The sequence below is a fragment of the Carcharodon carcharias genome, chromosome 16, assembly GCF_017639515.1.
Source record: "Carcharodon carcharias isolate sCarCar2 chromosome 16, sCarCar2.pri, whole genome shotgun sequence".
Taxonomy (NCBI): Eukaryota; Metazoa; Chordata; class Chondrichthyes; order Lamniformes; family Lamnidae; genus Carcharodon; species Carcharodon carcharias.
In genome coordinates, this window is record NC_054482.1 from 17,298,227 (window position 1) to 17,312,035 (window position 13,809).

Here is a 13,809-nt window from a genome sequence, read left to right on the forward strand (position 1 = left end):
AAGATTCATTCACATTGAACTCTACTATTGAACTGAAAGTCTCAGCGTAGGGCTCTGTCAGTCTTACTCTGCAATATTTGCTCCCTCTCTGTGAAAATTACTGTTACACAGTCAGTAGTCCAAATAGAATTAATGTAAACTCCACACTTACACAGTAACCCTTACCCTGCTGAACAATTGGGAACCTCATACAGGAACGCGGTGAGCAACAAAGAGAAACACCGCACATTCCCTGCTGAAAGCAATTCCTTTGCAAAGTGCTACAGCACAATGAAATCCTATTGTGATGAAAACAGCAGTCAAATTCATCTGTGAGTAACTTCTCATTCCAAGAATTAAAAGGATATAATGGATCCACCATAATAGTACTCTCAAAAGTGGCAACCAGAGAGAAGGAAGCAATGTGAAGTATTTTCAAGTGATTAGATTCACGCTAGAGCTAGTTTTTAAACATCTCCCTTCCCAGCCCACAGTTTGTGAGACCTTTTTACTGCTTTATTCAGAAGCACTGTTGAATTTGACATAATTCATATCCCGGTGACTCGTGCCCAAACTCACTGTCTAACTGACCTTTGTGAGCACACCAATGAACTGATTCAGAGCAGTGAGGGCCTTTCCCGACAGCTCCTGATGTGATCCCACCTCCACTTTGAGAGAATAGTAAAGTGCCGATTCCAGGTCAGCCATGTATATTTTGGAACTGCAAACAGGAACACAGGCAAAAGATTAATGGTAGTTACGACACCTTGACACAGAGAGGTGGATGCAGTCACACCTTGACACAGCTAGAGGGATGCGGTTATACCTCACCACAGAGAGAGAGAGGTACAGTTACACCTCCACACAGCGAAAGGGATGCAGTTACACCTCAAAAGTTGAAGATTGAGCTCTTTGCTGTAAAGTGTCATTGATCACAGTCAAGTAAAAAGCTTAGCATTTATAGTTAATTAAGAGATCGTTACTTCCAGTAATTCGTGCCAGTTTTAGGCCCAATCTCAAAAATAAAAATAGCTTGTGAGTGTTATACTCTTTTCCTGAATCAAGCACAGAGAGGTTTGCTGATGCTGTAGCAGCTGTGTCGCACTACGCAGTCCAGAAGGATCAGAGTTATACCGCTTTCATGTTCTAACACTGGGGGTTCTGTGGAAAAGATGGGCAAGCTGGCTGCAGGCTTCTGGGATCACTTGTAATTCAGGAATACGCCTGGCATGGGAGTCCATGTTTTCAGCTTTGGCATCATTGGAACCCAGCCTGTGCATCCATCCACAAAGACAGATTTTGCAGCATATCTGGGCAAGGCTAATATATGGACAATGAATCTAGCTTTGCCAGGCTGAATGATGCAAGGGTTCTGTACGATAGTACAACGTGTGTGTGTGTGTGTGTGTGTGTGTGTGTGTGGGGGGGGGTGGGGGTGCTGGTCAGCTCCCTGTAAGGCCACCAAGGCATAATAGCCATTGCAACTCAGTTTCCACCAGCAAGCTCAAATTTTCACCCTGCTGTAACCACACACACACATATACACACACACACACTCCCCCCCACCCACCCCCACACCCCCCCCACCCCCCCCCCACCCCCCCCACCGCCACCCCCCCACCTCCCTCACCCTTTAAAAGACATCAACACCTCAACTCCAAGTGGGAATTCAACAGGATGCTGGTTAGAGGGGAGGCAGGGGAAGGGCTGAGAGGTCTATTGCTGTGTCATGTCACATCCCTCCAATCATACAAAACATCGTACCTGTCAAAGTCTCTCCATGGTGGAGGTGTGCTCATATGTGTCGAGTTCAGTTCAGCCAGCTTGTAAGCGCCACGCGTCACCCCTGGTAACCGGCGCAAGTGATACGTGTAGAAAGTACGTGTTGGCATTTTCCTGTGGATGGGGAAGCAAACAGTTTCAGCACAGAGCACGCTCATTGTTTCCCTTCAAACCTAACCCTTTAGCAATAGAAACGTTTCACTTCAGGTTCACTTCAGGATCACTCATGCTCGGCATACACCATTCCCCGGGTTGCCACTCAGCGCCCGTCACTGGCAAAGTCAGCTTGCTAATGGACGGCAACACATGTTAAGAGACAAAGGGAGGGCACTTCACCAGATCTGAGCTGAAAGTCTGGAAGAAGGGACGGTCTGGGGGTTGAAAAAGAAATTTTCTGCTCAGCCTGACTTTCTTCCGGGGGGGGGGGGGGAAAAAAAAGAGTTCCAGGACCTGTGTTAGATGCTCCCTCCCATCCTACACATTGCAGTTGGACACTGGGAGATTGACAGTAATGCATTAGCATACTCACCGCATATGACCCATGAGGGAAAACAGAGCTTACACCAAGGGATATAAGGCAAGATCTGGAAGAGAGAGAAAACTGGAGAGATGGATAGGTTTAGGAAGGAAATTTCAGTGTTGAGGGGTCTTGGCAGCTGAAGACAAGGCCACCAATGGTGAAGCAACAACAATCAATGATTTTGTCCACTCTATCTCTCTCAGTGCCTCTAGCTCGACAATACCCCACCACAGGCACCCTCCTAGTCCAGTTTTCAAACTCCCTATTCCTCAGTGACCAGCCTCTTTTGCATCCCTCCTGTTTGTCCCACTACTGGTGACCAAGCCTTCAGCTGCCCAGCTCAGAATCTACAGAATTTGTTTCCTAAACGTTGGACTCTCCATCTCCCTTCCTTCCTCTATGACCCTATGTAAAACCTATCTATCTGACCAAGCTTTTGATCGCCATTGCAAATGTCTTTGGTTCTATGTCAGTTCATTTCTGATCATCTCTCTGTGATGTACCTTCGATGATAAAGGCACTATATAAATCCAAGTTGCTGTTGCTTGCCCCATTCCATTTGCTCCACTTAATTACGAGCCACCACCAATACCTGTGTGTCCCACTGCCTTTCCTGATAGAATGTATTGGTTGTGCTACTAGAATAATATTCTAGATAAATACAAGCTCAAATCCCACCATGGCAGTTTGAGAATTTAAATTCAGTTTTCAAAAAAATCTGAAGATAAAATAAAGTTGCCAACAGTAAAAGTGACCTTGAAGCTTTCAGACTGCCATTAAAAACCCAACTAATTCATTTGTATCCTTTAGAGAAGGAAACTTGCCGCCCTTACCTGGTCTGGTCTATATGTTACTCTAGACCTGCAGCAACATAGTTGACTCTATACTACACTCTAAGGTGGTCTAGAAAGTCATGCAATTATAGTGTCAGCCATGGCTCAGCTGGTAGCACTTTCACCTCTAAGGCAGAAGGCTGTGGGTTCAAGTCCCACACCAGAACTTGAGCACAGAAATCAAGGCTGACACTCCATTGCAGTACTGAGGGAATGTTGCGCTACTGGAGCTGCCACCTTTTGGCCGAGATGTTGCACTGATGCCTCTTCTGCCCTCTCACATCCTATGGCACTACTTTGAAGAAGAGCAGGGGAATTAGCGTCAGTGGCCAATATTTATCCCTCAATCAACATTATGAAAACAGATCACGGTACTGTCTTTGGGAGCTTGCTGTGCACAAATTGGTTGCCATATTTCCTACGTTTATAGCGTTTCAAAGGTGCTTCATTGGTGTAACACACTTTGGAATGTCCTGTGGCCATGAAAGGAACAGTATAAATGCAAGCCTGTTTTTCAAACTCACTACAAAGTATATACTCTGCTGTAGGTTTAAAAGGCAACCTAAGCCCACCTTTTCTGGGCAATAAGGGATGGTCAATAAATGCTGGCCTTACCAGTAAAGCCCACGCCTGGAAAATGTTATAGAAAGTTTTACACCAATGTGTTTGATGCTTAACTGCCCTCTGAAGTGGTTCAGCAAGTCACTCAGTATATCAAGCCTTTCCAGGGCAACTACGTATGGGCAATAAATCCTACCTTGCCAGTAATGCCCACATGCACCCCAAAAGACCCTGAAGGACACATAGGGTAATAACAATGATGGGTGGCAGTGTAAAATGGGACAGCCACCTGAGATACATCTTTTCCAATGTTCAATGGAAACATGAAGAGGGACAGATGCAGAAAGTGTGGCCGATGCAATTATTGTCTGCTTTTACACTATTGGTCAAAGTTAAAATGACCTCCACAGGTGTTGGGGAAAGAGAAGGAAACAAACATGCTCAAATAGATATTTGTTTGAAAAGAGTTACTAGCCGGTGGAAAGTCCAACACTGGTGACAGTAAACAGAAGGAACGAGAAAAAGAAAGAAAGGAGGCAGAAAGAGGAAAAGTGAGGTGAAGCAAGGAAAGAAGGGAAAAGCCGAGACAGGCAGACTAGAGAGAGAAAGTGATGTAAAGGTGAGAAAAGAAAGGTACAGAGAAAAAACAGAAGAGAACAGTACGAAAGAGAAAAAGATGCAGAAAAAGAAACAGAAAAAAGGGAGGGCAAAGAGGCAAGAAGCAATGGGAGGTAGAGTAAAGTAACTGGGTGGTCTTCAAAGTTTGAAAGAGGCAGTGCCCAACATGCCCCTGCCATTAATTCTCCATGACCTTGCTGCCTGATATTTACTGTTCTGTTTAGCCCCTCTTAAAGACACATGCAGGGCTGTGGATCTGTTTAACCATGAGCAGATGGAGGCCTCATACTTGATCACAAATAATTTTCCCCTCCACTAGCTCTGAAGAAAGCCTGGCACTTTGATAATGTCATCAGCACCATCCAATTATCCCCGGCGTCTGTCACAGGAGACAGTGGAAAGGGATGCTGTGGCCAGGGACAGGCTTACACTTGACTTTAGCTTCTTCCCACATCTGTCCCTCAGGTTCTGATGAAATTCTCCCTGGCAAGTCCCATTTACCAAAACGTGGTGTGCTGCCCCATTGCTCCTCGCACTGTGCCACCGCTCAGCTCCACAGCATTAATCATCCATTCACAGAGAGAACGTCCCATCTGCTTGTCACTTAACTCGCTGATCGCTCCAGTTGCCTCTGTTCAGTCACCCAGAAAAACCTTATTGTTTTCATGCAACAGTTTGGAACATCTTCCTATTGTGCAAAAGTCGTACAATCTCCTGTGCATATTCCGTGCAGTGAGATATTAACTGTTTCGGACTCAGAAACCCAAACCACCAGGAAACAAGCTGGGTAGGGAAAGCCAGATTCTCACTTTAGCTGTGGCCCTTCATCACGCAGCTGTGGAAAGGCTTCTTTGTTTAAAAAGAGTGAGAAATGCAGTGTATGTACAATTCTCATTCATTGCCCTATCCCCTCAGCCCAAAAAGTTTGACATGTTCTAGTTGCTGGTTTACCGTTTTTTTTAAAATAAATTCAGCCACCTGATTGAAGGTTTATAGGAACATAGGAACAGGAGTAGGCCATTCAGCCCCTTGATCCTGGTCCCACCATTCAGTGAGGTCATGACAGAGCTGCTCTCTAATTCCATACACCAGCCTTTCTCCCATACTCCTTACATACCTTTGGTTAACAAAAATCTATCAACATCAGATTTATAAATAAACAATTGATCTCATGGAGAAATGTTTCTGAATCTCAATGCTGAAAGGCCTGGCTCTAGTTTTTAGACTATGCCTCCTAGTCCTAGACTCCCCTACCAGTGAAAACATATTTTCCCAATCTACCCTAGCTGCTCCCTTACATATCTTGAAAACTTCAATTAAATCACCCTCTTACCTTCTAAATTCAACCAGAGTCTGTGTAATCTCTACTTGGAATATAATCCTTGCAGTTTAGGGCTCATTCTGGTAAATCTACACTTAATTCCCTTTAAGGCCAATATATCCTTCACGCCCCAAAGTGCTCACAGTACTCTAGGTGAGGTATTTCTCCCCAACCCCAAAACCCTCTCTTAAATATTCTTTTTAAGACATGGTTTAGTGGGCAGCCCTCTCGGCCCTGAGTCACAACCAACATACATTAAAGGTTATCTTGTCCCTTTCCTTGTTGCTGTTTGTGGGAGCTTCCCCGTGTGCAATTTTGGCTGCCTCAGTTCCTACATTCCAGCACTAATTATTTTGAAGGGGAGCAGGGGAGATCTCCTGCCTCAACCCACATTGCTAAAGATAATCGGGCCATTATCGCACCGCCATCTGTGAGAGAGCTTGCTCTGCATAAAGTATCCCCCATGTTTCCGACACTACAACAGTGACTCTTCGGAAGTATTTAATTGGCTGCTAAGCCTGTTGGGACATCCTGAGGCTGTGAAAGGCACTATATAAATGCCAAGTTCTTTCCTCATTATTTCAGCAGGGTCTTGTTTGACAGGCATTTTGCTGCAAACACGGTGACTACACACTCCACCTCTCACAGATCAATTCCAACACAAGGTTGACAATGCAGTGACCCTTGTCCTCTCCCCTCATCTTTCTCTGCCTCAATGTAATGTGGAGTAAATCAAAATGAAATAGCTGCTTTTCTTTACTGCAATTGGCTGTAAAGCAGTGGAGTATGGAGGAAAGCAGGAGCGGGGGTGGGGGGGGGGTGGTGGGGAAGTGGCAGACGAAGGGGGGGGGGGTGAATATCAGTTAAGTTTCCTGCTCCTGATCAGCACCCCCACCCCACCCCCTCTGAAATGTGTCCACACTGAGGGTTTCAGGGTGCTTAGGCTGTGCTGCCCTACATGCTAATACTCAGTGCCAAGGTGTCCTGATGTGTCTGTGAGGGCCCATGGGTTTGCTTATGTGGCATCTTCACCGTCTCAGGATGGCCCAAAGTGCTCTCCAGCCAATAATTAATTTTCCAAGTGTGGTTAACTGTCATAATGCAGGAAACATGGCAGCCAGTTTATGCACAGCAAGCTCCCACAAGTAGTAATTTGATAATGACCAGATAGTCTGTTTGAAGGATGATGATGATGATGATTGAGGGATGGGCATTGGGTCAGGACACACAGGGGATGACTCCTGTGCTCTTCTTTGAGTAGTGCCATGGGGTCTTTTACATCTGCCAGTGAGAGAGCAGAGAGGGCCTCAGTTCGATCTCTCAACCAAAAGATTGCACCTGCAGAGCAAATGTCCACCTAAACTTTGTGCTCAAGTCTCTGGAGTGGATCTTGGACTCATGGCCTCAAAGGTGAAGTGTTGTTACCCACTGAGTCATCGCTGACACCAGGGGGAAAGCATTAATTAGCATGCCAAGTGCCGATCTCAGTCACCTAATGTGGACAATAGATAAAGTGACTAATTTATTACTACTGGGTCGAATTCAGAGGCTACTTCTTCCTGCCTGTCTTACTCACACTGATTGATAGATGGCGCTGAAGCCCTGGTAGCTGGCTGAATACCAGCAACCCTGCTTTGCATCACCATCAATTCACAAAATAGTTTAATCGTTGAAGTTTATTTTGCAAAACGTCAGGGTAGCAGCAACACAGCAACAATTTGTTACACATTATGGAGCAATAATCTTGCCCATGATCCTCTCAAGAGGAGGTAAGCTGTTGTCAAGAGTTTCCTGGCATCTGGCTTCACAGCAGCATGAGAAAGGGATCAGGTGTAGTTTTTGTGGCTCTGTCTGTCTGTTTCAATGATGCATTGCTGAAAACAGTTGGGAAAAGAGAAGAGAAAAACACATACACGCACGTTCACATGCATGCACACACAAAGACCCAGGTTTGCGTCCCCGGGACAGGTGACCATGAGTCGCAAGACTTCCCAGTGTGGGCTGAAATAGAAGTCGGGGTGAGGAGCCCCAGACGAATGTCGAAGCTGCCAGGAGCAGAGGTGTACAGGTCTGGTACAAGGCCTGTCTCTGCGATCTGACACTGTGTTTAAATAAATAAAAAGAGAACAAAAAAAAAAAGCACCTCTCCAGCCCTCACACCCACACACTCCATATACCTCCATCCATGTGAACCTATGCCAACACATGTCCCTGTACCCACCCCCCATGGTCCCTCTTACTTCCAATGCCAACTCAGTGCCAACTCATGGCAAACCATACCCACCCCCCCACACACACACATCACCCTTTGCCTTTAGCCCCTCCATGCACACCCACCTAGTATTCATGGACACTTCCTAGGCAGCTTTGATAGCTTGACAATTCCTTAGCAGCTGTACAGCTCCTTGACAATTCCTTGATAGCTTGACAGTTCCTCGACAGCTGGACAGTTCCAATGAGTTTTTGCATAACATGTGCGTAAGCATATTTAATTCTAACGATCCAAAGGGTGCCTTACCTCTCCCAAAAGTGTCCCCGAACCTTATCCAAAGGGGTACATTACCTCTCCAAAGGGGCACCCTGGCTATCCAAAGAATTCACTGCGATGAAGCCAAAAATACTTACCTAAATCAGCAGTCACATTCTGGGAACTACGGTCCCCAGTGGGCCTCGGGCCTTTCGCACATGTCCTGGCCAGGGATGCTGCACACACGAAGTTGGTGCTTTCTTGTTCCTCAGGTCAGGAACCAGCCCTGTGTGCTGACTCAGAAGGAGAAAAAAAGTGAAATGGCGTGAAAAGCAGCTCAGGTGACCTGAACTGGAGTGCCATTCGAGAGAAGGTGTCCTTGGGAGCAGGACGCAGGGAGGGGGACAGAGAGAAGGTCCCAAACCAAGAAGGTGGTACCAAACTAAGGAGTGGGACATAAAGCGGCCTCAGAATCTCCCAGGGAAGGGACAAGTTCACAAACTAATCAGGATAGGTATGTTAAAAGAAAGAGGCAGAGAAATAGGCTCTGAATTAAAGACGGAGCTGCAAGGAGCACAATGGGCTCGAGAGAAGGCCTTTAGATCCAAGGAGGCAGCCGTAGGCTGGTGACTCCTTATTGAGGTCCTCTTAGAGCAGTGATGTTCTGCTTGGCATGACCGAAGATCTGAAATTTGCGCTTGGAAGATGAGGCTTGAACATACTTGGCGAGCCAGGGGAAAGGAATCTCGGAAGGTGAGATTGAAACCCTGGAGATGGGACCTTGTTGAAGCCATCCGAGCGGGAGCAACATTAGGAGAACATTCCCAGGCAAGTCTTTCAAACGTGGAGATTGAAAACTCTCGTGAGAAAGACACAGAGTTTCAGTGAGACTTGTTGGCACGCGGTGTGACAAGCATCTAGGTGGGTTGTTGAGAAATCATAGAATCAGCTTTAGTCACATCCGTCATTTACTTTGGAGTGTGGTGTGTCTGACCACAGTTTGCCAGTTGGTTCACATGTTCCGTATACTTACCCTGAATATTAGAGTATAAGATAGATCTGGTAAATTGCTTTATCTTTCCAAATTTGTATGTGTCTGTAAAAATATAGCTGGGGTGAAGAAATTGTGAATATTTGAATCATTTTCTTGTGTTTATATTGAGATTTTTCCAACCTTTCTGTCTGGAGTATCATGGTTCATTTTTCTTGTTGAATAAATGTTTTATTCTTTGTGCTAAAAGTTTTTGTTCAGTAACCTGCCTCCACGGTTTCAAAAATAAAGTTAGGATCTATCAAGAAAGGTACCCCTCTGGGATCTGACTTGTCCAATAGTAAGATCAGCTTAGATCACGACACCACCAAGTTCAAACATCCTGGGCAGAATTTTGCCCTTGATGGGCAGGCGGACCCCACCGGCTCGGCGGTGGGCGGGCAGCTGAACTCCGCCACTGAAACGGGCCCCACCGCCATTTTGATTGGGCGGGCCAATTAAGGCCTGCCCAGCGTGCTGCCCGACGGCTGTGCGGGAGGGGGGGAGGGATTCCCAACTGTCAGAGTGCACTCTTGCGTGCGTGCAATTTCAGAAAGTCAGGGGAGTCCAGCTGATGATTTAAATGGCCCGCTACTTCCATGAATTGTGCCTGGTGAGCCCAGTCCCGACTCCAGTCCCGCTCTGTGAAGATGGGAAACACCAGTTCAGGGTTGGGACTTTGAGAATGTGGCCACTCCCAGGGTGGCCAAACACTGAAATGCACGAGCACACACAACATAAACATACCAGGAACCTCCTGAAATGTGAACACTCCACAACTTCTTTCATTAGGAATGCACTGCCGTATGGTTGTGCAGTTAGTCCTCAGCTCTTCAGGTTATAAGCTGCAGCACATCAGTAACTCCTGCACCATAGCACCAATGCACACCGACACCCAGCACTTCAGGGAAGTGTATATAACAAAAATTGTAACAGAAAAGCTGTTCGAAATCAAGAATGTTTACGAAACCAGTGTCTTTTTGGAGGAAGGGGGTGAGAGAATAGTACATTGTATATGATGACAAATGATTTATGATGCCACAATTTCAGGCTGAGGTAGAAACCTATGTCAAAATTAGATTCGACAGGTGGATCAAGGAGAAGGAGTTGAAGGGACTTGGGGAACAATGTGAGTAACTATGATTAGAAATATTTGCTCATATGGAGGGTAAGTGACAGTATAGATTGATTGGGCTGAATGGCTTGTTTCATGTGGTTAACGTCTATACATTTCTACTTCAATGTATCACTCCTTTGATACATACGCTCTGACCAGTAACATTAGAACATGAGAAGTAGGAGCAGAAGTAGGCCATTCAGCCTCTCGAGCCTACCTTTGCCATTCAATTAGATCATGACTGATCTTCCACCTTCATTGCACTTTCCAGCCCTATTCTCATATCTCTCGATTCCCTATTGATCTCAGTCTTTAATGTAGTCATCGAGTGTGCAGCCTCAGCCCTTTGAGGTAAAGAATTCCGAACATGAAAAAGGCATATTGGCATCAAAGCTTTGGCACAATAAAAAAGGCATATTGGCATCAAAGCTTCGGCACAAAGAAACAAGAGGAATGAATTTTCTCGTTTGACACCAAACAGAAGAATTCCTGTTTTTCAGATAATTAATGACTTGTTAGAAATTTGGGGCCTCCGCAAACATTCTCAGGTTTAGCATCACTAAGCATCAAGAAATAATACTGTCTGAAGATGTTTAACACAGAATACATACATAATATCAGTAATAATAATTATATTATTAATAGAATATAATATTAATATTTGTATAATATAACCCATGAGAATCGTCCGTCAATGATGCTTTATGAGGGAAAAGGCTCAGAAGGAGAATGTCAGGCAGGTCAGGAGGCATCACCAGCCATGGTCCTATTGGAAACACGCTCGCCTCTAAGTCAGAAGGTTGTAGGCCCAAGTCCCACTTTGGACACTCTAGCACAGTACTGCAGCCCTGCTGCACTGATGGAAGTGCTGTCTTTTGGATGAGATGTTAGACTGAGTCTGCCCTTTCAAGTGGACGTAAAAGACTCCCATGGTGCATTTTGAAGGGCAAGGGAGAACACTCTCTCATGGATAAAGACTTGGTTTCTTGCCCATCTTTTCTGTTACCAAAACAGGCTTTGCAAAGGCTGATACCTGAAATGTATTAAATTGGTGAGTGCGTTACGTTGAATGCTCATTATTAATACAGTCTGCTTTCCTGTATGGATATTTTTAATGTTAAAGGTGTTACACTTTGTAGCACACAATAGCAGCTATTTTGTAGCAAGGTTATAATCATCCTGAGGAAAATAGGAACAGGAGTAGGCCACTTAGCCCTTAATCCTGTTCCATCATTGGATGAGGCAATGGCTGATTTGCGACCCACTTCCATGTGTATGTCTTTGACTTATATCCCTTAAAAACTTTGGTTAACAAAAGACTTATCAAATTCAAATTTATTACTTACAATTTGATCTATCGTCAATTGCCCTATGCAGGAAAGCGTTCCAAGCTTTTACCATTCTGTGCGTGTAGAAGTGTTTCCTAACTTCACTTCTGAAAAGCCTGGCTCTAATTTCTAGACCATGTGCCCTAATCCTAGACTCCCCAGTCGGCACAAATAGTTCCTCTCTATCTGCCCTATCTGTCCCGCTTAATAACTTGAAAACTTCAATCAAGTCATCCCTTAATCTTCTAGATTCCAGGGAATACAACCCCCATTTGCATCGTCACTCCTGTTAAATTAATCCTGGTGATGGACAGCGGGTTTCCCCAACTCATTCATTGGGCTTTCTGAAAGAAAATTTCACTGTTGTTTGCTTCTCTGTAAAGTTGCTAATGTTCAAAATAAAGGTTTGAAAAACATTTTTTCTTAGCAAATACACACTTTACAGTAACGTGATCATAACATTGCACATCAGCTGTGGCCAAGTTGGTAGCTCTTGCGTCTCTAAATCAGAAGGTGTGTGGCAGACAGCCGAAAAGTGTTATCTAAGTAAAAAGCCGGCATCTTCAAGATGCAACTGTTGCAGCATGATTCAAGCCACCTGAACTGGTTACCTGGTTGGGACAGAAGGTTATGAAAGTGTTGCCCAAACTGAACATAATGTGCAATGTTAAGAGACATGAAGTTTCAGAAAAAGTTCAGAGCAATTAAATAGCCATCAATGTTCAGTTCAACGCGAATGGTGTATACAACATGTCCTGTATTAATAGCTATAATGGTCTTGTACTTGTGGCAATAGCTGACAACAAGACCTGTGGCACACAAAGCATGCAACACACTTGTAACTGGAGAAATGTACATACACTGTGACCTTCCTGTGGGTGCTGTTAGAGAAGTATAGGTAACAAGATGGGATCTCCTGAACATCAAGTGTCACTGTGAGATTCTCTTCACTGCTCAGAACTCGGCGCACAGCGATGTTCTCGTACTGCAGCATATCCAGGATCACCTGTGAGTACAACAGGCACCAATCAGAAGCTTCCTTCAAACCAACCAAAAGACCGTGTGAAACAACACCACAGGAGAAACAAACTACATGGGTGATGTGCGTTCTGGTGATCATTTTAGTCCCACTTTTGGGATTCCATTTCATATTCACAACACTTTGTTCTCCCCCTATAATGAACAACAGGATGAGTTTGCCTGCTTTGAATCTTACCATAGGAGGTCTAACCACTTACTGAAAAAGTGAGACAGTTGGTTCTAACAGTGACAGGAATGGTTCCTGAAAAGCAATAATGGAGAGTGCACCTATACGTGACATTGATGTAACATGCTGATTAATTTATAATTAAGTACTCCAGTGCAACCTGCAAATTCTGAGCTCCCCATTGGAATACCAATAGTCAGCCAATCCTGTTTATACTACAGGAAACTGAGAGCATTAAAATGAAGGAAAAAACATTTCAAGGTATATCATTCTGCTGTCTTTTGGATGAGATGTTAATCTGAGGCCCTATCCTATCAGTTCGAGAGGATGTAAAAGATCTCATGACACTGTTTTGAAGAAGGGCAGGGAAGTTATCTCTGGTGTCCTGGCCAACATTTATCCCTCAAATCAACATCACAAGAACAAATTATCTAGTCATTATCACATTTCTGGTTGTGGGATCTTCTTGTGCGCAAGCAAGTGGCCATGCTTCCCATATTACAACAGTGACTACAGAAATACTTCATTGGTTGTAAAGTGCTTTGAGACATCTGGTGGTGGTGAAAAGTGCTATATAAATGCAAGTCTTTCTTTCTAATTCATTTTTTTTTTGGGTTTTGCTATATAGCGTCATATGCCTAGCTTGAAGACACTGCCTTGACCAATGTTGCAGTGATACCCATTGCTAAGAGGAATGTCACTAAAAGTGAGCAAAATGGTAATGACTTAGTTCTTCAGGTAGAAAGATCCATCTCCTGATGCCTAGAAATTCTGGTAAACTGAAAGTCATAAATACAAAAACAGATTGTCTGGCCCCATGCATGGCTTGAAGGCCTCTCATCTGTGACACATGGAGCTGCTTTTGTAGCAGAGAATAGTTATGAACATACAATCACAGGAATCAGGAGCAGGCCACTTGGCCCCTTGAGGCTGCTTCGCCAAAATAAGATCATGGCTGATCTAATTTTAACCTCGGCTTCACATTCCTTTCTACCCCTGATAACCTTCCACCCCCATGCTTATCAAGAATCTATCTACCTTTGCCT

General features: G+C 44.7%; 1 protein-coding gene across 3 annotated transcripts in view; it reads right to left on the reverse strand.

Annotated features, from left to right (window-relative positions):
• lhx4 (LIM homeobox 4) overlaps positions 1 to 13,809 on the reverse strand; it is a 326,165-nt gene that overhangs the window by 254,278 nt on the left and 58,078 nt on the right. For all 3 annotated transcript variants that reach the window (XM_041208942.1, XM_041208941.1, XM_041208943.1), the window contains exons 6-8: positions 12,417 to 12,562; positions 1,744 to 1,875; positions 571 to 700 (exon numbers count right to left, since the gene is read on the reverse strand). In XM_041208942.1, coding sequence (XP_041064876.1) covers positions 571 to 700; positions 1,744 to 1,875; positions 12,417 to 12,562 — 408 coding nt within the window. The remainder of the gene's footprint in view (positions 1 to 570; positions 701 to 1,743; positions 1,876 to 12,416; positions 12,563 to 13,809) is intronic.